Source organism: Zootoca vivipara, chromosome 1 (genome assembly GCF_965207765.1).
Source record: "Zootoca vivipara chromosome 1, rZooViv2.hap1.1, whole genome shotgun sequence".
NCBI classification, from domain to species: Eukaryota; Metazoa; Chordata; class Lepidosauria; order Squamata; family Lacertidae; genus Zootoca; species Zootoca vivipara.
In genome coordinates, this window is record NC_142582.1 from 131,263,942 (window position 1) to 131,289,609 (window position 25,668).

General features: G+C 49.6%; 1 protein-coding gene across 11 annotated transcripts in view; it reads left to right on the forward strand.

Moving 5' to 3' along the window:
* Positions 1 to 280: 280 nt before the first annotated feature.
* NIN (ninein) overlaps positions 281 to 25,668 on the forward strand; it is a 108,295-nt gene continuing 82,907 nt past the window's right edge. For all 11 annotated transcript variants that reach the window (XM_060270695.2, XM_060270705.2, XM_060270714.2 and 8 more), the window contains exons 1-3: positions 281 to 428; positions 1,296 to 1,383; positions 18,160 to 18,366. In XM_060270695.2, the coding sequence (XP_060126678.2) occupies positions 18,181 to 18,366 (186 nt within the window). In that variant the 5' untranslated portion in view covers positions 281 to 428; positions 1,296 to 1,383; positions 18,160 to 18,180. The remainder of the gene's footprint in view (positions 429 to 1,295; positions 1,384 to 18,159; positions 18,367 to 25,668) is intronic.

Consider the following 25,668-nt stretch of genomic DNA (forward strand, 5'->3'; position numbering starts at 1 on the left):
TAAAACGGAAACCGATCTATTAAGAAAGATATAGAATTAAATGGGTCCCTATTTCCAGGCGGCAGAGGATGCCGGCGAGTTTCTGGGCGCTAGGACCCTCCCCAAGCGGCCGCCTGAGGCCGCTGCCTCCCTCTGCCTGACAGCAGGGCCCGCCCGTTCGTCTGCCGGCTCCGGGGTCGAGGGGAGGTCTCCGGCCGGGCTCTCCTCCTCCTCCTCCTGCCGGGCGGGCCCAGCGCATCCGCCCGCCCCGCGCTCTCCCCTTCCTTCCCAGCCTGCTTCTGCTTCTGGCGCTCCGCCTTCTTCTCCCTGCGCCGTTGCTCGGCTCCGGCCATGGCGGGGGAACAGCGGCGGCGGCGGCTAAGCTAAGCCGCCGGGCAAGCGATGCTCTCGCGGCCGGAGCGAAGGAGCCGCCCGGGCCCCTGACGCAGGTAAGGCCGGCTCCGGATCGCGCCCAAGGTGCCCCTCGCCGCCGAAGGCGCTGCGCTGCCCGGCCGCTAGAGGGGGCTGGAGGGCAGGGGGGGCAGAAGCGGGGCGCAAAGCGGGCGGGGGTCGCAAGGGCTGGAGGGGCTCTTTTGAAGCAGGTGGACCCCCCTCCCCAAAGCCTGTCTTGCCTTTAAGGCAAAGGGGGGCGGGGACATTTGGAGAGGGGTGGGCTCTTACTGTCGTGCATGCAGAGCTGTGGCAGCTGGCGGGGGGGGGGGCGCTCCGGAGGACGGGATCTACGGGGGTGGGGAGGCTGCTTGCTTGCAAAATAGCGGGGTTCGGGGAGGGGGGGCTGCTGGGGAGGCACTTGGCAAAGCAGGGGTGCGTTCCGGAGATGCCGAGCTGGCTGCTCTGGGAGCCGGAGAGGGGAGGGGAGGGGTGCAGACTAGGAGGGCAGGGGGGGGGGTTCACCGTGGAGGAAGCTGTCGTGGGTTGGGGGTGGTTGTAGATGGGGGGGGCGCTTTCCAGAAATCGGGATAGTCTGGTGCAGACTAGGGAGGGAGGAAAGCACTCCGAGCCATTCCGTTCTCGCGTCGTGAGCCGCCCGGGGATCTTCGGAGGAAGGGCGGTATATATAATACAGTACACTTTTTCATCAATATTACCAGGCATAAATGGGAGGGGGAGTCCGTGCGTGTGTTTGGGGAGGGGGAAGCCGTTCCGAGGGGGAGGGGCTAGGGGCGGGGCGGGAGGCGGGGGAGGGGCGGTCCCTCCGCGATGCCAACGCCGCGCGTGCTCTTCCCCCCGCCGAGGACCCCCGAGCGCATCTGGGGTTGCTAACAAAAGCCGCTTTTGGGGGGCTTTGCTTGCAGGATTGTAGAAAGCGGCGGCGGCGGCGAGGAGGAAGAAGAAGAAGAAGAGAGTGGCGAGCCATTCCGTGTCGTGCTGTTCCCTAAGCAGGTGAGTTGCTGTCTGTCTGTCTGTGTGGTGGGTGGGTGGCGTTGTGGCTGGTCTTCCTTTGCAGCCCCCTCGGGCCAGGTCAGTTGGGGTCACCGCCACCACCCCTTGCGGGAAACTCTGGCCGGAGGGAGCCTCTCGCTCTCCCCGGGAATTGGGGGCGCGGGGGGGCTCCTCCGTGGCTGGGAGCTTGTGCCACTTTCCGTAGCGGCGGACTCTCGCTTTCTCCTGCCGGCTTTTGCATCCATCCCACCCCCTCCTCCACCAAGGATGGCTTCCGAGCACCTGCCGCCGGCCGAAGCTGCCTCCCACTTTCCCTTTCACGCGCTCCCTCTCCTCCCCCGCCTGCCTTTCACTCGCCTTGGACAATGGAGGGGGGGGGGCGTTGGGTCTCGCCGGCTTCATTGTTTCTTGGCGAGCCAAAGGCTGCTCGCCCCTCGGCCTTGAAGGCAGAGAGGAGTCGGAGGAACGGCAGGAAAAGAAGCCGCAGCTGAGACCGGGGGATCCTGCAAACCCTTGCAAAGCCTGCTTTGGGTTCGGGTCTGTTTTTGCAGGAAAAGTTTAGTGCCGCCCGGCGTTTGTTTGCGTGCGCAGGATTCCTGAAAGCTCGCGGATCCTGTTGCTGAGGAGGGGGGTTTCAAGCAGGCAAGAGAATCTGGTGTGCTTCTCCCAAAAGCTCTCGCTTTAAGTAAGTTGGGAGGGAGCATCTGTTGTCTGGCCGTTCAGAAAGGCCTGAAGTTCTCCCAGGAAGGCACTTGCTTTCAATAGCAATAGATGAGGAGGGACAGCAGCAAAGGTCCTGGCTATTATGGTCTGCCTACTTTTGCCTTGTGGTCCCCCAGAGTTTGAGCTACTGTGATTTATTTTAGTTTTAACTGCCTGGAGCTGGAGCTGCTACTGAGGAGCAACTGAAAGTGGTCCAGTTGCAGAAATGTGTTTGGTGCGAATTTGCTTTTCCTGGGTATCCCACCTTCCTACAACAAACTAAATTTTAAAAAGGTTGCGACTGGAAGCAGATGTTTGCAGCTTCCTAATTGGACGGTCAACGTTTTGTCCATCTCTTCTGTGCTGATAGGCTGCCGAACAAAAGATTTCTCAGAAAGTACACGGTGGCCGCGAGCTCGTCAATTACGTAATTGCTATCCCTGGACAAAAGTGGAGATTGCAGGACAGGCAGGCTTGCTGTTTATTATGAACGCCGCCTCCCCAGCTGCTCCCCCCCCCATCAAGCTTGATGCTCACCTTCACAATTCAGGGACAGGGAGCCTTTATGAGGCCTTCAAGCAGGCGATTCGGTGAATTATTGGCCCACGTAACCCATTTGCAATTTTCTTTCTCTTTTTGCAAAATAAAAACCGATGGGCACTTGTCTCCCCCCCACACCCTGCTTCCTGATTAGCGGGAGGGCTTGTTGTTGAATGACCCCCCCCCCCATTACAATGTATGTGCTGGAGTGCCTTAAATATTCAAGTCACTCACTCGTGTTTGGAAGCTATTACCATAAATTTCTGACGCTCTCCATGCAACTTTTATCCTTGGCTAATCTTTGGAGCCCAGCCTGCTTAACAAATTCCCTTTGCCAACGCGAAAGGGGTTTTAGGCTGGGATCCTGAACCTCGCTTGCCTGGGAGTAAGACCCATTGAATTCAACAGCACTGAGCTGGGAACGCCCCCTTGGAACTGGGGGAGGCTGGCTGGTGGAGGAGGGGGGCAGTTGCCGGCTGCAAGACTGACGTCCTCAGTCCCCCTTGAAGAGAGAGGCTTGAGTGGGCTGCAGAGCAATGGCCTGTTGTTATGGGTGCCTTTTCCTTTTGTGTCCCAGTCTCCCATCAAGGGGCCTCCTCTTGCCCCTCTTGCGGTGAAGCACTGTCTGCTCTGGACTGCATTCGATTTATGAGACAAGAGGCACGGTGCACGGATCATTAAATTGACACCTCCTGGAAATGGATGGGAGGCAGAGTCAAGATCGCCACCTCTTAGTCTTTATTTGCTTATGGCCCTGGAGCATATGCTTTAAACAGCCACTCGGTGCACAGAAATTTAGCTTCTGGGGATGCCCCTTACCATACAAATTGCCCCTTTCAAGGGGACTCTGGTGCGCAACCAAGCCAGTCCCGTGCCCTCAGCCTAACCTACCTCACAGGGTTGTTGTGAGGTTAAAGGGGAGGAGAGCTTACGGGTACCACTTTGGGCTCCTTAGAGCAGGGCTTCCCAAACTTGAGTCTCCAGCTGTTTTTTGGAGTACAGTTCCCATCAGTCCTGACCCCTGGTCCTGCTAGCTAGGGATGATGGGATTTCATAGAATCATAGAGTTGGAAGAGACCACAAGGGCCATCCAGTCCAACCCCCTGCCAAGCAGGAAACACCATCAAAGCATTCTTGTTGGAAGAGTCCAACAATGGCTGGAGGTCCAAGTTTGGGCCCCAAGCCTTAGAGGAAAAGTGGGATCTGGTTGTAATAGAAGAGATTTCTATAAAGAAACAAAGAACATCTTCGGTGCTGCTTAGTTCAAATCTGAACACCAATGGAAAGAAGTTTAAATGTGCTGCCTGTAGGACAAACAAGGTCTGCTATGATTCCGACTTCAAAATGTTGCGCTTGATTACTATTTGTGGTCTTCAAGGTCTGGCCTTGCGTGGGTGGAGCTGGGGGCTTAGGAAGTTAGAGCAAGAGCCCATTTAGCTCAGTATAGCCTCGTGGTATGTCCAGCTCCCAAGAGACTGCAATCTACTCCCACTATAAAAAAAACACTGGCAGTGATCTACCCATTGTCATTGCCAAGAGTTGTTGATCGGGGGGAGGGGGGAGCTGATCAGAATTGTTGAGCTTTTTTTGGGAAGGGGTGGTCAGAGCTGTTGAGCTTTTCCAGGGGGGATCGATCAGGAGCACCCTGGAGATCTCGCGATCTACCTGGAACACCCCCGCAATCTACCTGTTGGACATGCCTGGCCTACACTGGCTGGCAGTAGCTCTCCAAGGTTTCGGACAGAGGATATTCTCCACCCCCAGCCATTCCTACCTGGAGATGCTGGGAGTTCATTCTCTCCCTCTCTCCCCCCAGCTGTTTCCTCCCATGTGAGTAGCATATAAGGCTATCAACTGACCGGAATAACCGTAATAAATAAAAAACGTTGGCCTAACTTGCCCCTGTGATTTTTAACATCAGCTTGATCTGTCGAAATGGACAGCTTTTCACAGCGCAGGAGAGGCAATTGGGATCTGCAGATCTAGCCGCTGCTTGAGGGACAGGTGTGGCAGTTCATAGAAAGGTGGCAGCGTTTGCAAAGCAGGTGAGGATGGGAACTGAGTCCTATGCCACAAGGAGGGAGGGGACCTCTTCCTAGGGAGCTGCCTTAAAACCATGGCTCCATCTGGCTCAATATTGGCTACACTGACTGGCAGAGGCTCTCCAGGCTCTCCTTCTTGGAGATGCCAGGTAGATCAAACCCGAGACCTTCTTCAAGCAAAGGACGTGCTCTAACCACTGAGCAATGTCCTTGTAAGGCATATAAAATTTATTTATAGGCTGCTGTGCCATAAAATATATGAGCAGTTGACAGCAGGAAGACGTAAAAACCATAAAGAAATATAAAAAAATTCAATTAACAATTGTGGAAAGATTTATTCTCCCAATGGCCTGCATAGGCCTGGTGGAATGGAAATGTTTTCAGGAGAAGTTTAGACATTAGCTGACTGACTCTCTAGTGCCTGAGTATTATGGGCCAACACAGAGCCTATGAACCTTGAAAGCTGCTTTGGGGGGCTCTGATCTGCCTCCCCAGTTGAAGGCAGTGATGCTTCTGAATACCAGTTGCTGGAAACCACAGGAAGAGAGTGTTGCTCTTGTGCTCGGATCCTGCTTCCTGGTTTCCTACAGGCATCTGGCTGGCCAGTGTGAGAACAGGATGCTGGACGAGATGGGCCACTGGCTGGCCTGATCCGGAAGACTCTTTTTAGGTTCTTATAGTCAGACCATAAGGGGCCCATATAGCTAAGTGTTACCTACCCTGACTGGCAGCAGTCCTTTGGGGTTTCAGGTGAGGACATTCCCAGCCCTACCTGGAGAAGCCAGGGATCGAACACGGGACTTTCTAAATGTCAAACAGATGCTCTGGCACTGAGCTGACATTGCTGTTGATTTTGTGCGACGTTTGCATGGGTATCTTGGAAGGTTGGCAGATTCTTATCCGAATGCATGACATCAAAGTTGACCTATTTGCAAGCCAGCCCCGGAAGTAATTTGGGGTTTCCAACCCCCCCATCGCCATCGCACAAAAGGCTGCAACCTTGATACCTGCTTCCTGAGAGTTCTGCTTCCCTGCTCTGATGTGGTGACACCCGACTGCTCAATTAAGAGGTTGTTAATTGCCTGACTACTTGACGATTAATCAATCCCTAACACCTGCAGCCTGGGAAGTAATTGAGAGCGGTGGGAGATATGAGGGAGCTCTCTGCTGTCTTTGCTCTGGGCTCCAGTTCCTTGGAAGAACTGCTCCCTTCCAGAGTCGTCATTCAGTCCCAGCATGGCCTGGGCGCCCCATAGAAAGAGTCTTCATTAAATAACGTTTAAATCTGTAGTCGGGGGGGGGGGGGGATGTGGGCTTTGGGAAAGCCAAGACGCTGTGAACTGCTGGAAGGACGGAATGGATTTATTCCAAGTTCAGTGAAGGTGGGTTGGCTTCCTCATGGGACTGAACCGCCTCTGATCTTTGGGGTGGCTTGCGTGGAAGCATCCCTTTGTGATACCCCCCCCTGCATGCGAAGAGCTAGCAAGTCAGAGAAGGACCTGATGGTCTAGCTTTCTGCATGCAGGGAGATTTTGGCAGGGAGGTTCACAAGCTGGAATGTGTGCAGAGGAGGGAAGCTGAGATGATCACAAGCAGTGCCGGATTTATGTATAAGCTAAACAAGCTAGAGCTTAGGGCCCCACTCTCTTGCCCCCCCAATATACTTCTTGTTAATTGTATTTCACTATTAATGTACATCTTCTTAATTGTATTTCAGTTCAACAATTACTGCTACTACTACTACTACTACTACTACTACTACTAATTTATTATTTATACCCCACCCATAGAATCATAGAATCATAGAGTTGGAAGAGACCACAAGGGCCATCCAGTCCAACCCCCTGCCAAGCAGGAAACACCATCAAAGCATTCTTGACATATGCCTGTCAAGCCTCTGCTTAAAGACCTCCAAAGAAGGAGACTCCACCACACTCCTTGGTAGCAAATTCCACTGTCGAACAGCTCTTACTGCCAGGAAGTTCTTCCTAATGTTTAGGTGGAATCTTCTTTCTTGTAGTTTGAATCCATTGCTCCGTGTCCGCTTCACTGGAGCAGCGGAAAACAACCTTTCTCCCTCCTCCATATGACATCCTTTCATATATTTGAACATGGCTATGATATCACCCCTTAACCTTCTCTTCTCCAGGCTCTGGGCGGCTTCCAACAGAACATTAAAATACAATAAACTATTAAACATTAAAAGCTTCCCTAAACAGGGCTGCCTTCAGATGTCTCCTAAAAGTCTGGTAGCTGTTTTTCTCTTTAACGTCTGGTGGGAGGGCATTCCACAGGGCGGGTGCCACTACTGAGAAGGCCCTCTGCCTGGTTCCCTGCAACTTGGCTTCTCGCAGCGAGGGAACCGCCAGAAGGCCCTCGGCGCTGGACCTCAGTGTCCGGGCAGAACGATGGGGGTAGAGACGCTCCTTTAGGTCTACTGGACTGAGGCCGTTTAGGGCTTTAAAGGTCAGCACCAACACTTTGAATTGTGCTTGGAAACGTACTGGGAGCCAATGTAGGTCTTTCAAGACCGGTGTTACGTAGTCTCTGTGGCCACTCCCAGTCACCAGTCTAGCTGCCGCATACGTTGATAAAATACAGATTTTGTTACGTACAAATGGCTTTAGATACCCATTAGGTCCACAAATTACCCTAGAGCATATATTCAACACAAAAAACAGCGACAATTTGTTGTTGGCAAAGGACAGCTGGACATATAAAGGGCCCCATGACCTTCAGTAGCTGAGGGCCTCATCAGACCTAAATCCGGCCCTGATTATGGGTCTGGAAACCAAGGAAGGGTTGAGGGAAAGAGTAGACTGAGACAGGATAGCCATCTTCAAATATCTGAAGGGCTACTACATGGAAGGTAGAGCAAGCTTGTATTCTGCGTCTCCAGAGGGTAGGACCCGAACCAGTGGACCCAAATGACAAGAAAAGAAATGCTGACTAAATATTCGGATGAACTTCCTGATACATAGTAAGAGTTCTGTACCTGTCTTGAATTCCGGAGATGATTCTCATAGATTACAGTGAGAGTCCGTCTCTTGGTCACAGGTCCCGAAATGTTCTAGAGGATGAAAGGGGACGAGCCCTAACTCAGTGGTCCAGCCTTTGCCGTAACGCAGTCCAATATTGCATCTTCATGTGGGGAATATCGCCTGGAGAGAGCTGCTGCCAGCCAGTGTTGGAAATACTGAGTTTGAGGGACCCCAGCAGTTCAGTGCTGCAAAAGGCAGCTTCCCGTGTTCCTATAAAAGCAGCACCAGGAGCCTGGATAGCTCAGCGGGTTGGAGCATGGTGCTGATTATGCCAAGGTTGTAGGTTTGATCCCTGCGTATTCCTGCATTGCAGGGGGTTGGACTAGATGACCCTCGGGGGTCCCCTTCCAACACTTCAATTCTATGGTTCTGTGAACTGGGGCCTGGAAGCAAGCCAGGTGAAATTGGTTAGGACACTGGTTCCCAAAGTCGATGGTACCTTCCCTGGGGAGGGGGCAGTGGGGTTACCCCGAGAGGCGCTAAGAGGCCAGGGGATGAGCCCTTCTGAGCACCTTGGTCACTTATTTATGACTGAACAGACTAGAAATGCCTTCCTTGCTTTGCATTTAACATTTTACCACTCTTATCACTATTTCCTTTGATCACGTGAGTTTGTATCTGAGCAGAATAGCCACTTATTGATGATAGCTGCTATCGCTGGATCAAGCTCAACATCAGTTTTGTTGAATTAATTAAACTACATAGTCTCAATTGGTTTTGGAATAAATGTGCCGTTAGTGGTGATTGTTTTCAATTTTATTGTGTTATTATCTTCTGTAGTGGCGTGTGCAAACCACTACAGCGCTACCTCGGTTTAAGAACAGTCCGATTTAAGAACGATTTGGTTTACAAACTCTGCAAAACTGGAAATAGTGTCTTGGTTTGAGCACTTTACCTTGGTCTAAGAACGGAATCCGAACGGTGGAAGGGCACCGTCAGCGGGAGGCCTCATTAGGGAAAGCGCGCCTTGGTTTAAGAAGGGTTTTGGTTTAATAACGGACTTCTGGAACTGATTAAGTTTGTAAACCGAGGTACCACTGTATTCTGAATCACACTTTTTATAGGGTAGGCTCCCCATATCATCGAGGAAGTGGGGTACTATTTTCCTTCTGAGTAAAACGCAGGGGATCGGGTGGCTGTCGTGTTCCAGAAGCTAGTCCTCATTAACAACAACAATAATAATCATAATAATCATAATAATAATATAATTTATTACTAATACCCAGCCACTCTGGGCCGCTTCCAACAGGAGATTAAAAATACATTAAAACATCAGTCATTAAAAAAATCCCCTAAACATTTAGCTGTTTCTTCCTTGCTTCACCTGAATGTATGCCCACCCTCTATCCCCCGTGCTCAGTTCCACGTATGGGAAGAACTGGGCTCTTGCCCAGGAAAGTGTCCATTGCCAGTGCTGTTTTGTACCCTTGAAACTCTCTGACAGTCCCTTGAACAGAAGCCAGCATGTCGGCCTGAGCTCTCTGTCCCTCTCCTCCTCCTCTTCCCACCCCCTGCGATAACCATGTTTTGTTTGCAAGCTTCCTCTCTAAAGGATTGATTTGTGATGAGCTAATGCCATTATTCTTAGGAGGCCTCATTAACTTCACCTCCATGTGGAGCTTGAGAGCTTCCTGTTTTGAGTCCTAGGCCCGAAAGGTGCAAGAATCATAGAACTGTAAGAGTTGGAAGGGCACCCCGAGGGTCATCCAGTCCAACCCCCTGCAATGCAGGAATCTCAACATAGGGTTCCTCGTCCAATTTGAAACCAGACCAGACCCTGCTTAGCTTTGCAAATGTGCTAGCAGTTCTTTTGCTGCAAGATTATTTACAATCTAAAAGCTCTAACTCTATACCATAACAGATCGTGTAGGCCTTGGAATATTAATGGTCATTTCCGTTGGACTCTATAGCCTACCAATGCAGAGCTCATGCCTGTAGGTTCATCGTTCTCTCTCTCTCTCCCTCTCCATCCCCCCCCCGGTGTTTCATAGAATCATAGAATTGGAAGAGACCACAAGGGCCATCCAGTCCAACCCCCTGCCAAGCAGGAAACACCATCAAAGCATCAAAGCAATGCCAGTGTGGTGTAGTGGTTAAGAGCGGTAGACTCATAATCTGGAGAACCGGGTTCGCGTCTCCACTCCTCCACATGCAGCTGCTGGGTGACCTTGGGCTAGTCACACTTCTCTGAAGTCTCTCAGCCTCACTCACCTCACAGAGTGTTTGTTGTGGGGGAGGAAGGGAAAGGAGAATGTTAGCCGCTTTGAGACTCCTTCGGGTAGTGATAAAGCGGGATATCAAATCCAAACTCTTCCACTTCTTCTTCTTCTTTCCTGCTTGGCAGGGGGTTGGACTGGATGGCCCTTGTGGTCTGGAGTCAGACAAGATCAGGAAGTTTAATTGGCGTATCTCAACTGGCAAACCAAGATTTGCAGCACATTTGGTGGGTTTCACAACCGGAGTGTTTCATTACACATCCGACACCTGTTACGTCTTTCCCCCTCAAGTTAAGACTGGAGACAAACTTCATTCTCACCTATCAAAACTATTCACCCCCCCCCGAGTTTATAAGAGAGGGAAGGAGCTTCCTGACCTGTCCTTGGAGGGCGGGGGGGCGGGTTGCCCTCAGGTAGATTATTATTCTTATATTTATTTATATTCCACTTTCCCCCCCTGACAGATCAGCAAATAAGTACTGTAAATGTTGAGAGCCAAACCAGGCAGTGATATTCTGCGGCCCAGAAGTGCTCAAACCCTGGCTGCTGTGCCAGTTCAGGTTGGCCACTCATGCCCTATGACATGGGTGGAGAGCCTTGTGCCCAGGGGCCAAATGTGCCTCTCTTCCTGGCCCATGAGGCTCTCTTTGGGCCACATGTCTCACCCATCTCGCTTCACACATTGGGTGCTTTTGCCTGGCTCAGGTGTGCCCTTGAACTCTGCCTCATGATGGAGTTACAAGCTTGGTGGATCAGGGGAATGCTGTGGACATAGTGTATCTTGATTTCAGTTGGGCTTTTGACAACGTCCCCCTTGAAATTATTGCAAGGAAGCTGGTAAAATGTGGGTTGGACGAGGTTACTGTGAGGTGGATTTGGAGCTGGTTGACTGACCGAACCCAAAGAGTATTCTTTAATGGTTCCTCGTCATCCTGGGGAAAAAGCGACAAGTGGTGTGCCACAGGGTTCTGTCCTGGAACCGTTGTTGTTCAATGTCTTTATAAATGACAAAATGACAGATGAAGGAATTGAGGAGATCCTCATCCAATTTGCGGATGACACCAAATTGGGAGAGGTAGCCAATGCTGCAAAAGACAGAATAGGGATTCACGATGACCCTAACAGATTGGACAGCATCTTAAAAAGCAGAGACATCACCTTGCCGACAAAGGTCCGTATAGTTAAAGCTATGGTTTCCCCGGTAGTGATGTATGGAAGTGAGAGCTGGACCATAAAGAAGGCTGATCGCCGAAGAATTGATGCTTTTGAATTATGGTGCTGGAGGAGACTCTTGAGACTCCCATGGACTGCAAGAAGATCAAACCTCTCCATGCTGAAGGAAATCAGCCCTGAGTGCTCACTGGAAGGACAGATCCTGAAGCTGAGGCTCCAATACTTTGGCCACCTCATGAGAAGAGAAGACTCCCTGGAAAAGACCCTGATGTTGGGAAAGATGGAGGGCACTAGGAGAATGGGACGACAGAGGGCGAGATGGCTGGACAGTGTTCTCGAAGCTATGAACATGAGTTTGACCAAACTGCGGGAGGCAGTGGAAGAGCCTGGCGTGCTCTGGTCCATGGGGTCACGAAGAGTCGGACACGACTAAACGACTAAACAACAACAAACAGATTGGAAAACTGGTCCCTTCCAACTCTCCAGTTCTGGGAATATGTTTGCTCCCTTTTCTTAATGAAGCAATGTGCTGCATCTTGTTCTTCCGTCTCCTAAAAACCTGGTGTTTCCCTAATACCTTTCTACCAGAGTGTGGGAGTAAGCAGCGGTCTTAAAATAGCCACCGGCCTTACGGTCAAGTGAGCAGATCTTTCCAGGCTTTCCTTGCTGAGCCATCTGTTCCAACTTAAAAAAGAGAGAGAGACCAACTTGGGGAGAATGAAAGTCGTGACACGGACACTCAGGTTGTGCATGGATGGGGGGGGAGTGGCTCCGCGTTAGCGGGGTCTGGGAGGTCCGGCCGAACTTCGCTCCCAGATATCCGTGACTCTCCTTTTGAAGATCCAGCGGCGCAGGCCAGCAGGAGCAAGCCTTGAAAGGGACCGGTTCTGTGCAAGAGCACCTGGCGCAGATTTGGCCGAATTCGGCTGCTCCCCGCTCTGCCAGCTGTGGCGAGGGCTGGTCACGCCTGGCCTATTATTGCATCTCTGGATGGGGAGCAATTGAGCAGACGGCAAAGCAGTCCAGGCATTCCAGCCATTCTCTCAGCTGCCCGGCCATCTGGAGGGGAGATGAAAAGGCCCACTTTGAAACGCTGCCTTTTGTTTTGGTGATGTGGAGCCCCCCCTCCCTTTCCCCGGCTTTTTGACATCTCTTCCTCAACCTCCTCCAAATCTCCTAGGTGCATTTTTCAAAAGCTATGTCAAAACGTGGCTTATATTATTATTGTGATTACTAATAGAATCATAGAATCATAGGGTTGGAAGAGACCACAAGGGCCATCCAGTCCAACCCCCTGCCAAGCAGGAAACACCATCAAAGCATTCTTGACATATGCCTGTCAAGCCTCTGCTTAAAGACCTCCAAAAAAGGAGACTCCACCACACCCCTTGGCAGCAAATTCCACTGTCGAACAGCTCTTACTGTCAGGAAGTTCTTCCTAATGTTTAGGTGGAATCTTCTTTCTTGTCGTTTGAATCCATTGCTCCGTGTCCGCTTCTCTGGAGCAGCAGAAAACAATCTTTCTCCCTCCTCTATATGACATCCTTTTATATATTTGAACATGGCTATCATATCACCCCTAATACTACTAATGCAATTCCAGGCTGCGTCAACAGAAGTCACGTGTCCCGCTCAAGAGGACACGCCCAATCAAGGGAGGCTGTGGACTCACCTTCCTTGGAGGTTTTTAAGTTGCTTGGATGACCATCTCTCATGGATGCTTGAGCTGAGGTGCCTGCATTGCAGGGGGTTGGACTAAATGACCCCCGGGAGTCACTTCCAACTCCACAATTCTGTGATTTGATAGTACTGCTCGATTCATAGAATCATAGAGTTGGAAGAGACCACAAGGGCCATCCAGTCCAGCCCCCTGCCTTGGTCAAACCACACCTGGAGTCGTGTGTCCAGTTCTGGGTTCCACAGTTTAGGAAGAACATTGACAAGTTGGAAGGTGTGCAGAGGAAGGTGACCAAGATTCTGGAAACCAAGCCTTATGAGGAGCGGTTGAGGGCGCTTGGATGTTTTTAGCCTGGAGAAGAGGAGACTTGAGAGGAGATATGTTAGCCATCTTCAAATATCTAAAGGAAGATGGAGCAAGCTTGTTTTCTCCTGCTCCAGAGGTTTAGGACCCAAACCAACAGATTCAAATGACAAGAAAGGAGATTCTGACGAAACATTAGGACAGGCATAGGCCACCTTGGCTCTCCAGATGTTTTGGAACTACAACTCCCATGATCCCTAGCTAACAGGGCCAGTGGTCAGGGATCATGGGAGTTGTAGTTCCAAAACATCTGGAGAGCCAAGGTTGCCTATGCCTGCATTAGGAAGAGCTTTCTACGATTTCTTCCCTGATACCACTGCCTCTTTCCCCTCCTCCTCCAAATTATCCTTGAATACAACTAGGGATGTCTTTATCAAAACTAGCAAAGCTGTTCGGCAGTGGATTTTGCTGCCAAGGAGTGTGGTGGAGTCTCCTCCTTTGGAGGTCTTTAAGCAGAGCCTTGACAGGCATATGTCAAGAATGCTTTGATGGTGTTTCCTGCTCGGCAGGGGGTTGGACTGGATGGCCCTTGTGGTCTCTTCCAACTCTACGATTCTATGATTCTAGGTATAAGCCCCTCCCTGAATAATTGATCACAAGACACGGCATACACGAACCATTTAAATGGCAATGCGCATCATCTTAGGGGAGCCCCTGGCCCCCTCAAATATTTCATTGGGGGGGGGCGCTGAAAGGACCGGCCCCTAAAGGTTGGCTCCTACGGTGGGGAGGAATGAGAAACAGAGAGAATCCGAAATGGACCGATGCCCCCCTCTTTACTCCAGAGGTTGCTGGACCGCACCCCCCATCTTCCTGGAGCATTGACCCTCCTGGCTGGGAATCCAGCATCATTTGGATGCTCTGCATCTGATGAGCTCAGGCTTCTTCTCTCTCTCTCTCTCTCTCGGGTGGCAGCAGCCTGGGAGAACAAGAGGAGAGCAGCCACCTTCCTGTGGGTCTGCAGAAAGCCGAGACAGGCGAGCGAGTCGGTTGCAGGAGCTGCTTCAGCCTGACGGGTGCTTTCCCTTCTCTTCTGAGTGTTACCTTGGAGCCCCCTCCCAGGTGAGATCAGACAGGATGGGTAGGCTCAGCCTCCACAGTTGGAGGCAGCAATGCGGCTGGGAACCGCAGGAGCGGAGAGGGGTCTTGCGTTCGAATCCTGCTTGTGGGTTTCCCGTCTGGTTGGCGAGTATGAGAACAGGATGCTGGATTAGATGGGCTACTGGCCTGATCTGCTGAAGACCTGTTTTTATTTCTGCATGCATTTCATGGCTTGCTCTCCCCACCCCAGCCCCGATCTTATGGTTAATTTTGACCAATTTTTTCTCTTTATTTTATCCTTTTCACTTTGTTGTGCACTGAGCTTAGAGGCCAAGGGGTTAAGTGGTACATAAACAGTTGCAATAGGTAAAATGTACCGTATATTCTGGCATATAAGACGACTGGGCGTATAAGACCACCCCCAACTTTTCCAGCTAAAATATAGAGTTTGGGATATACTCGCCTTATAAGAAATACGACCTGGCGTATAAGACGACCCCCGACTTTTGAGAAGATTTCCCTGGGTTAAAAGGTAGTAGTAGAAGAAGAGTTTGGATTTGATATCCCACTTTATCACTACCTGAAGGAGTCTCAAAGCGGCTAACATTCTCCTTTCCCTTCCTCCCCCACAACAAACACTCTGTGAGGTGAGTGAGGCTGAGAGACTTCAGAGAAGTGTGACTAGCCCAAGGTCACCCAGCAGCTGCGTGTGGAGGAGCGGAGACGCGAACCCGGTTCCCCAGATTACGAGTCTACCGCTCTTAACCACTACACCACACTGGCTCTCTTATATGTAGTCTTATATGCAGGAATATACAGTATAACCTGCATTTTTCCATCCTGGAACCCAAAGCAGCAATCCTGTCCTCTCCAGGAGGAGGTCTCCCTTCCAGGCAGCTTTAGCAAGGGAGCCCCATCACGAACCTTTGGGTCATACCCTGATTATACCAGCGATAAGGCAGCCACCAAGGACTTGCCATCCTGTTGAGATCCAAGGAATGTCTTGACGCAGGTAGCTGCTGGTAGTTAGGAGGAGGTTGTTCCTGCTTTTGTCGGAGCAGCTCAGGTGGAAAAAGTTTCCTGCCGCTACTCTCGAGTTCTTGCAAATGTAGAATGGGTATTAGGTGGTACCTGTGAGAGTGTGACTTCTTCAGATGGGCAACCTTTTGAGCTTGGTGTGTCAAAATTCGCCAAAAAACTGATCATAACTCGGGTGGTGTGTCACTTCGAGGAAAAAAAACATAATTTTACGATATTTATAGTTTAAATAACAAAAATGTGTAACTGTAATATATAACTATATTTAATGAATCAAAAACTAATGATTTAACCAAACCAAACCAAAAAACCCTTATTTATCACAAAGTGCCCAGAGTTGTTGAGCTTTTTGGGGGGAGCTGCTGACCAAAGTTTTGGAGGTTTTTTTGGGGGGGTGCAAAAGTTGCTTTGCTTTTGGGGGAGTGCCCCAAACTGCTGCGCTTTTTTTGGGGGGGGGAAGAGAACAGAAATAAATGACGAACAATACCTTCGCTGGAACTAACATGCAGCACCGACATAGTCTGCCAAAGCGCCAAAAAACCCCAGCACAGAACGGGTTAAAAAACCAATCTCTGGATACCAGCAACAACAACAACAAAAAAGGATCCAGGTTTTAACAGTGGAGACAAGCTGTAAAGCTGTAGCGTGAGGAGGAACGGGAGCACAAATGGGGGGGGGGACAACAACACCGTGCATGGGCTGATGGGGCGCGTGCCAGCAGTGAGGGCTCTGTGTGTCACATCTGACATGCGTGTCGTAGGTTCGCCATCACTGAGATAGTGGGTAACTGTGGGAAGCAGCGCTGTGAGGATGTTTCTATTAATTGTTTAATGCACTTGTGCCTCACCCTTTAGCCCCTGCAGTAAGACAGCCCCCTGCCCTCAGATTTGCCTTCAAAGAAGACATGACACACAAGGCAAAAGAGGTGGGAGGGAGAAGAAAGAAAAAGTACACTCAGGTAGCAGTGATCATTCTTATAGCAAAGATACGTAATTCCATGCGTGCAGATTTTGGCTGTCTAGGATAGCAACCTACCCACCCATTAGAAGAATCTGCACCCCCATCAGATCTGAGAGTGGGTGGCAATCTCTGCACCAGAGAGACAGGGCTGTTCCTGCCATACATCCCCCCCCCCCCCGGACAACTGACTAAGAAAATGTGGAAATCTATAGGGGAACCGAGCCTGGAACAGCTGGGCCCTTGATACGTTATTAGATTATCAGTGTCTTTCAGCTTTTGAGAAACCCATGCTTCTGATCCAGTAAGAAGATAGGACCCTGGTGCTGGGGGGGAAGTTATTCTCTGGTAATCCGTCCTGCCACAATTTCTGCAGAACTGCAACACTCCTGGGAATAGCTAAAGTTCCAGTGCAAACACCAGTTGTGAGAGGTTTGGCTTCTCTGTCTCGCCTCTTTCAAAGTGTTTTTTCTAAAACTGCCCAGAGCATGTTTCTTCCTGCAAGTCAGGTTGTTTTTCTCCTTCCTAATACCGTTTCACAGAGCATTACCTCAAGCCCCCAGGGATTTGGTGGGGCTCTGGAGAGCGGTTCCCTCGCACCTCGCCTGGGCCATTTGTCTGTAGTGAAAGTAAGTCGCTGCTCCTTGATGAATGGATGCGGTGTAAGCAAAGGGACTGTTTACGTTGAGGCACGAGAGGCTGGCTTGCATCTGTTCCCCAGTGGCCCCTGTGTGTGTTTGCTGAGCAAGATTACCGTACAGGAGCATGTATTACAGGAGCTCTAAGAACATGCGAGGAGCTCTGCTGGATCCAACCAGGGGCTGATCCGGTTTAGCAGCCTCTTCTCTCAACCAGATGCCCAAGGGGAAGACCTGGGCACAAGAGCAACTTTCTCTTCAAACCGGTTTTGGATGATATATCGATCTATCGGCTTCCTTCCAACTCTACAGTTATATGATGCATTTGCTGTGTGTCGTGGAATCCTGAGAAGTTTACAGTAAAACAAGTTCCTAGCTCTCATGATTGCAGACATTTTTAAAAAAAGCATTTGGGAAGGCCAGATACAAAGGTCGTGGTGCTGATGAGGTGGAGTTTCTGTGCTCTGTAGACTGGCTTTCCTTTCTAGCCAGTTTTAATGCATCCTTTGTTGAATATGGGGATACTGAGCCTGGGGTGGAAAGCAAAACCTGGGCCTTTGAGGATCCCATCATCGTTATTCCAACAGGTAGCTCAAAGGAGGTGAACATAGGAAGGGGAGGGAGCGTGCACAGAAAGAAAGCTGGAGGCGAGGGAGAGATAAGAGATTTCTTACTGGGCTGTGTGCTATCTGCCGTCCTGGTGCTTACTTTTGATCTGGAAGCTGCTGGGGGGTATTATTTCTTCATAGAGACGTTTCAGGTTTTGTTGTTGGCAATTAAGATTATTTTTTTCTGCACAATGGAGGGATCCCTTTGCCAGAGGAGGTCAGCCTTTCTGCAATTCAGATAAGCCTGGCAATAGATGTAGGCACAGTCGGTGTCTGGCTGCAAGGCAATTAAAGCTGGACCTGCTGCACTATAGAATCCTAGAGTTGGAAGGGATAAATGTATATCAGCCCAAACTGCCTCTGGAGGCTATGAGATGGTTCAGATATAATGTGGATCTGGGGTTTGCAAGGAAAATTTCTGGGAGGGCATCGGAACCACAGTTTGCAAACCTGTTGTTTGGTGTCTCATCGACAATCACTGTCGAGGATAGTTTGCTGGAATTCCTGGGCAAAGTGGGGAGGTTCGGGAACCCCAGAAACCGCAGCCTGCTTCTACACCTGGAACACAAATCACGGCTGGGTGTACAAACTGCAGTTAGGGCAAACCATGGTTTGGTGTTACGTCTCAAGCAAACTATAGTTGCAAGAGAGAGAGATGCATTGTCTTCAAGATCTCTGGAGTCTTTGCAAGAGTAACTAACTATTTGTGGTGTCCTTCTCTCCCCCCCCCCTTTGACAGTTGAGCTCAGTGGGTTATGGGATGGATGAAGCTGAGCAGGACCAGTCTGAAGCCCGCCTCAAAGAGCTCTTTGACAGCTTTGACGTCACCGGCACTGGCTCCCTGGGGCACGAGGAGCTGACCGAGCTCTGCCACGTCCTGCAGCTGGAAACGGTCGCCCCGGGGGCGCTGCAGCAGACACTTCTGCAGGGCGATCTCCTGAGCCGGGTAAGAGTGATGAATGGTTTAGGGGCTGAGAGAACCTGCTCGGGAAAAGGGAAGCATGGGGAGATCGGAAGAAAAGGTGGAAGGGTGGGAGCAGGCCAGAGAGGACCAGAGAAAACTGAGGGAGAAAAATCCATGTGGGAGAAGAGAGAGACAGTCAGCTGAGCTATGTCTGAGGGCCCAGAGGGCCAGAAAATCCTAGAGTTATAGAGTTAGAAGGGACCTGGGGGTCATCTAGTGCAGGGGTCAGCAAACTTTTTCAGCAGGGGGGGCGGTCCACTGTCCCTCAGACCTTGTGGGGGGCCAGACTATATTTTTGGGGGGGATGAACGAATTCCTATGCCCCACAAATAACCCAGAGGTACATCTTAAATAAAAGCGCACATTCTACTCATGTAAAAACATGCTGATTGCTGGACCGTCCACAGGCCGGATTGAGAAGGCAATTGGGCCGCATCCAGCCCCCGGGCCTTAGTTTGCCTACCCATGATCTAGCGCAACCCCCGGCATTGCAGGAATCTCAGCTGGATCATCCATGACAGATGGCCATCCAACCTCTGCTTAAAAACCTCCAGGGACTTTCTGAGGCTGTCTGAAGGTTGAACAGCTCTTGCCGCCAGAAAGTTCTCCCTGATGTTTACTCGGAATCTCCTTTCTTGTAACTTGAGGTTCAGTTCGTACTCTCCAGAGCAGGAGAAAACAAGCTTGCTCCATCTTTCACGTGACAGTCCTTTGTATATTTCAAGATGGACCAAAGCGATGAACACAGGATGGGTTGGAGTTGTTGGACTCCAACTCCCATCAGCCCTGCCGTCACGGATGGTGGGAGTTGGAGTTGAAGACCATCTAGGGGGCACAAGGTTGGCGATTCCTTGCCTAGCCTGGTGTGAAAAGGGGATGCCTTAGTCAGGCAGGGCAACAGGTCTCAAAGGTAATTATTACAGTGGTTTCCTACTTTCCTTGAGTCATGGAACAGAAGATTGTAGCCTACATGGGGTTCCCAGGTCATCTGCTATCCAGCTATCCAGACCCAGACCTCCATAGCTACAGCAAGTGCAGATACATCCCTATTCATCTGCCTAGGTCATTGAGATACTGTACATACCCCTTCCATAAACCTCCTCCCTTTTTCATTATCTGTATTTTAATATATGAGTTCCAATTCAGCAACTTCTCTTTCCAGTCTGTTCTTGAAATTTCTCTGTAATAAAACAGCTGCTTTGAAATCTCCCAGGACATTCTATACAAGGTCTCAAAGCAACTGTTTTATTACAGAGAAATTTCAAGAACAGACTGGAAAGAGAAGTTGCTGAATTGGAACTCATTACCAAGCTTAAAACCATAGAGCCACCTGGGATGAATAAAGACATCGGATTCTTATCTCATTATGCATGATCAAGCTTTCTTTAGCGCCTCAGCCCTTGCTCCCCCCCCCCCGCAGGACCTATTGCAGTCATCAGCAGTCGTTAACAGCCATCAACAGGTTTACCACTCCTATCAGCCCATCACCCATTCCCACCCACCCCCACCACCCTCTGTATATATATAAGGGTCTGACACGTCTGTTTCAAGTGTATCTGAAGAAGTGTGCATGCACACGAAAGCTCATACCAAAATAAAAACTTAGTTGGTCTTTAAGGTGCTACTGAAAGAAAAAAATTTTTTTATTTTGCTTCGACTCAGACCAACACGGCTACCTACCTGTCTCTTTTATATGTTTTTAGCTCTTCGTATTTTATCTGCTTACCTTTAATTTGTGTAAGCTGCCTTGAGTCCTGTTCTGGGGAAAAGGTGGGTTATAAATAATAATGATTAATAATAATTAATAATAATAATAATTAATAATAATTAATAATCCCTTACACGGATGCTTCATCCATCATAATAATGATGGTCACTTTTGCTGTCATTAGAAGGAAACCATCTTAAAACTAATTCCAATCATGGCCCATGGAACTTCTATCATTATTTGTCCCTCAATATCCCGTGCAAGGTAATTTCTACCTAATGCTACAACTGCAAAAAAATGCTCATACAATTGCAAGGCGCTACAGCTCTTGCTATGAATGCTGTTCCCCTCAACTTCCCTCAGAACCCCCATTTCCTTCTCTTCCTTTGGAATTCCTTGGAAGGTAGCCTCTGCACCCAGACCGCTGTGCCAAGCTCTCCAGGAAGGGAGGTGGGGGGGGGGTTGAGCAGAAATGAGCTTTATACTGCTTGAAGTGGAGGAAGCCTTTCTCTCCCCCCCCCCACCCAAGGACAGGGAGGGAAGTGTTAGAAGCCGGCTCCCTCTCCCGAGAGAGGAAGATTCCCACATCTTGAAGGGCGTGTGGACTTCCATGGTGCGGGGGTGGGGGGGTGGGGAAAACCTGGTGGAAAATAATGAGCGGCTTGAAACGGGACGCTTTATTGTGCTAATAAGAATACTCACTCGCAGAAAACCTTCCTTCTCAAATTGGGTACCCGAGTCTTCTCTGCACAGCATCAAACACAGCATCAAATTAGCTTCTGACTGCGGTGGGGGGGAGAACAAGGCAAACTCGCTATGCATACGTTGTCCCATTCTGGCTGTGGCTCCTTTTGATTTGCATGTACTGCTGTTCTTTGACTTCTCCAATTACGGCTCCTGGGCTTGGTGTATTCCCAGCACCTCCACGTGACTGTAGCTTACCTGCATATGTGGGGTAAAAAAGATCTTAGTGTGGCTTTCCTTCCATCTCTCTTATGCCCCCCCCCCGGCCATACAGCGCCACGGCTCTATAGGGAAGGACCTTAGTTGGGTTGGGAGAGCAGGGGTTTTGCATGCAGAAGGCCCCAGTTTCAAATCCTTCTTCACCAAAGGCTCCTGCCAGTCAGAGCTGACGATATTGAGTTGGTATAGGAGAATTGCTCAGCTAAACATCACGATATTGTTATATCCTGATGTATGAAATGAGGATGTAACTATGAAGTGGCAAACAAGGTAATGTCCTGGCAACTGTTACTACTTAGGGATCTAAAACCTACACATTTTACTTACCTTTAACACATTGTTACAACTGTTATTTTATAGTACAGTGGTACTTCCAGTAGAGGATAGAGGAGAGCGCAAAATATGGTCTGAAGCTCAACATCAAAAAAACCAAGATCATGGCCACTGGTCCCATCACCTCCTGGCAAATAGAAGGGGAAGAAATGGAGGCAGTGAGAGATTTTACTTTCTTGGGTTCCATGATCACTCCAGATGGTGATAGCAGTCACGAAATTAAAAGACGCCTGCTTCTTGGGAGAAAAGCAATGACAAACCTAGACAGCATCTTAAAAAGCAGAGACATCACCTTGCCTACAAAGATCCGTATAAAATAAAAAAATTCCTTCAGTAGCACCTTAAAGACCAACTAAGTTTTTATTTTGGTATGAGCTTTCGTGTGCATTTTTTTATTTTGTTTCGACTCAGACCAACACGGCTACCTACCTGTAACTAGAAAGATCTGTATAGTTAAAGCTATGGGTTTCCCAGCTCAAGAAGGCTGATCGCCGAAGAATTGATGCTTTTGAATTCTGGTGCTGGAGGGGAATTATTGAGAGTCCCATGGACTGCAAGAAGATCAAACCTATCCATTCTGAAGGAAATCAGCCCTGAGTGCTCACTGGAAGGACAGATCCTGAAGCTGAGGCTCCAATACTTTGGCCACCTCATGAGAAGACAAGACTCCCTGGAAAAGACCCTGATGTTGGGAAAGATGGAGGGCACAAGGAGAAGAGGACGACAGAGGATGAGATGGTGGGACAGTGTTCTCGAAGCTACGAACAAGAGTCTGACCAAACTGCGGGAGGCAGTGGAAGACAGAAGTGCCTGGTGTGTTCTGGTCCATGGGGTCACGAAGAGTCGGACACGACTAAACGACTCAACAGCAAAAATCAAGAAAAACATTCTTTACAAGAAAACTCTACAAGAAAAAACAAAATTACAGGAGTGCCTGGCGTGCTCTGGTCCATGGGGTCACGAAGAGTCGGACACAACTAAACAACAACAACCGCCACCTCTGGTTATGAATGGGATCTGTTCCAGAGGCCCAACCATATCCCGAAAACTTCAAAACTGGAGGTGCCCTTCTGCACATGCATGTGGCGCGCAGAGCGCTTCTGTGCATGCGCGTGCAGCAAAATCCAGACGTATACACTTCTGGGTTTGCCACATTCGCAACCCGAAGTTTATGCATCCAGAGGGATACGTAAGCAGAGGTGCGACTGTACAGAGCAACAGGGGCAGCAGGAATCATGAGAAATGATTACCAGCTCTACAGTTTCTCCCATATCGCAATTTTTTACATAGCACACATACACACATTTTGATTCACAATATATCGCCCTGACAAATATTATGAAATGTTATCACAGTGTGTGGACTTCAAACTGATTTTGGACTATGGATCGATACATTGCCAGGCCCTAGATCCTCATGATATTTACTCGGAGGCTACACTTCCGCTTATCCAGCTACACTTCCGCTTATCCAGCCTCTTTCCCCCAGGGAAGCCCACTTTTTCCCGCTGAATTGGAGCAAATGCCAATCTTAAAAAGCAGGTTTCCCCAAGGATAGAGTTGGGACAAATGCATTCTAGGCACAGGACAGACAAGCCCTAAGTGGGTTCAGGATCGCAGCCTCTGTTGGGAGTAGATTGGGCACCCTTGAATTTCCTTTCTCCTGCTTTATAACCTAAACATCGCCTTCTGCATTATCAATTTTTAAAAACCACGAGACTTGCGGAGTAGAGTTCTCTGTAGGTTGAGAAGCTGAGTACGACATCAAAAGCACTTTGAAAAGAACATTAAAAATGTAACTTAACGAGGAGGGTTTCAGCTTTCTTCACTCTTATCTTGGTTTTCCCTATCACACAGCACCTGAAATCCTAATCCAGTGAGTGTGGTCTGCGGTTGACCATCCTGCTAGGCCAAATCTGGCAGGCAGATAGTTGTCACAGCAGACTGTTGTCTGGCCAGTGTCAGCTGACCTGTGCATCATGTGACCTCCTTTGGTTGGAGGTTAGACCACTAGTAGGCCCTCTAGTCCATGGGTAGGCAAACTAAGGCCCGGGGGCCAGATCCAGCCCAATCGCCTTCTCAATCCGGCCTGCGGACGGTCCGGGAATCAGTGTGTTTTTACATGAGTAGAATGTGTGCTTTTATTTAAAATGCACCTCTGGTTATTCGTTGGGCATAGGAATTCGTTCATCCCCCCCAAAAAAAATAATCTTGCCCCCCACAAGGTCTGAGAGACAGTGGACCAGCCCCCTGCTGAAAAAGTTTGCTGACCCCTGTCTAGTCTGTAGTCTACCATTCTCCAGTAAATTTGTTTTATAACTCTAGTTTTCTTTGCCCCATTGCTACGTGGCATTGCCCAAGCTGCATAGATTTCCCCCAGATTGGTTGCTGGATATTGGAGGAACCACTGGCATTGCAAATAAGTTTGATCCCTGCCCGCTTCTAGTTTCAGAAATGGGAAGATTCAAATATGGAAGAAGCCTTAGGACCTCTTTGCAAATTACATTTCCCCCTTTGTGATTACTATTATCAAGAGGAAAGATGTGGAAAATGTGGAAAATGGTACAAGTTTAGGAATATTAGAAGATGCCTTATACTAGAGTCGAACCACTAATCTAGCCAGCTCAGTATGGTCTGGACTAACCAGAAGCGATTCTCCAAGAGTTCAGGCAGAAGATATTCCCAGTCTTCTCTAGAGGCACCTGGGGTTGACCCTGGGAACTTCTGCCTAAGGGGTGATATGATAGCCATGTTCAAATATATGAAAGGATGTCATATGGAGGAGGGAGAAAGATTGTTTTCTGCTGCTCCAGAGAAGGGGACACGGAGCAATGGATCCAAACTACAAGAAAGAAGATTCCACCTAAACATTAGGAAGAACTTCCTGACAGTAAGAGCTGTCCGGCAGTGGAATTTGCTACCAAGGAGTGTGGTGGAGTCTCCTTCTTTGGAGGTCTTTAAGCAGAGGCTTGACAGGCATATGTCAAGAATGCTTTGATGGTGTTCCTGCTTGGCAGGGGGTTGGACTGGATGACCCTTGTGGTCTCTTCCAACTCTATGATTCTATGATTCAAAGAAGGTGCTTTACTGTTGAACTACAGTGCTTCCCTTTGGAGCAGGGGTCAGCAACCTAAGGCCCACGGGCTGGAAGCGGCCGGTGGCGGTTGTTTGACCGGCCCACGAGCTGCCCCCAAACCGAGCTGCCCACTTGCACACTGCGCTAAACTGGCGCAGTGCGGGGACTCACTTCTGGGGCGCCAGAAATTGCGTCTGCGCAGACGTCGGAAATCACAGGCGTGCATGCTCACGCATGCGTGCAATCCGGTCCACGGAGGGAACTCTGCGGGACCGACCCTGCCCAGGCAAGATAAATCTTGCCGACCCCTGACTTAAGAGTCCAGTTTTCCAAATAAACTTTTGCCGAGTCTTGCTTCAGATTGACCATAAATGAGGGTGCTTTCATGCAGTACGGCCAAGCTAGTGGGCCAGTCATGTAGAAGAAGAAGAAGAGTTTGGATTTGATATCCCGCTTTATCACTACCCGAAGGAGTCTCAAGGCGGCTAACATTCTCTTTTCCCTTCCTCCCCCACAACAAACACTCTGTGAGGTGAGTGGGGCTGAGAGATTTCAAAGAAGTGTGACTAGCCCAAGGTCACCCAGCAGCTGCATGTGGAGGAGCGGAGACGCGAACCCGGTTCCCCAGATTAGGAGTCTACCGCTCTTAACCACTACACCACACTGGCTCATCCAAGTTGTGGCACTGAAGACAAGCAGGGAATCTTGCATTTCTGAGCAGTGGATCCCAACAGCACATGTTTCCCCTGGGGAGTAGCGATGCTATTGCTCCATCGTTCATCTGACCTTGCCTTGCTGAATTGTGGCATTCATTCTCTCTCTCTCTCTCTCTCTTTCCCTTTCCGAACTTGATTTAAACTCACTGCTCCTAATCTCCCTTTTCAGCGCTGGTCACGGTAAAATTGCTTCGTGCGCCGCAAACCCCGGCCATCTGTTCCGGCTGCAGCTGCTGTTCCAAGACTGTAGTTAAAACCCTAAAGCAGAAACCGCTACTTTCTCCTCCTCCTCCTCCTCCTCCTTCCCATCGCCGCCTCCAAAATGAGGAACCTTCTGCATCCTCTTTCCTTTCTCTTTGTCAACACAACTTGTACAACTTCAGTCCGGTTGCACAATCAACAGTGACTTGGCAAAAGTGGGGGCACTTATGGGGCGGGGTGGGGGGAGGGAATGAATCAGCCAGCCTCCAAGGCTTCGGAGGGGAGGTT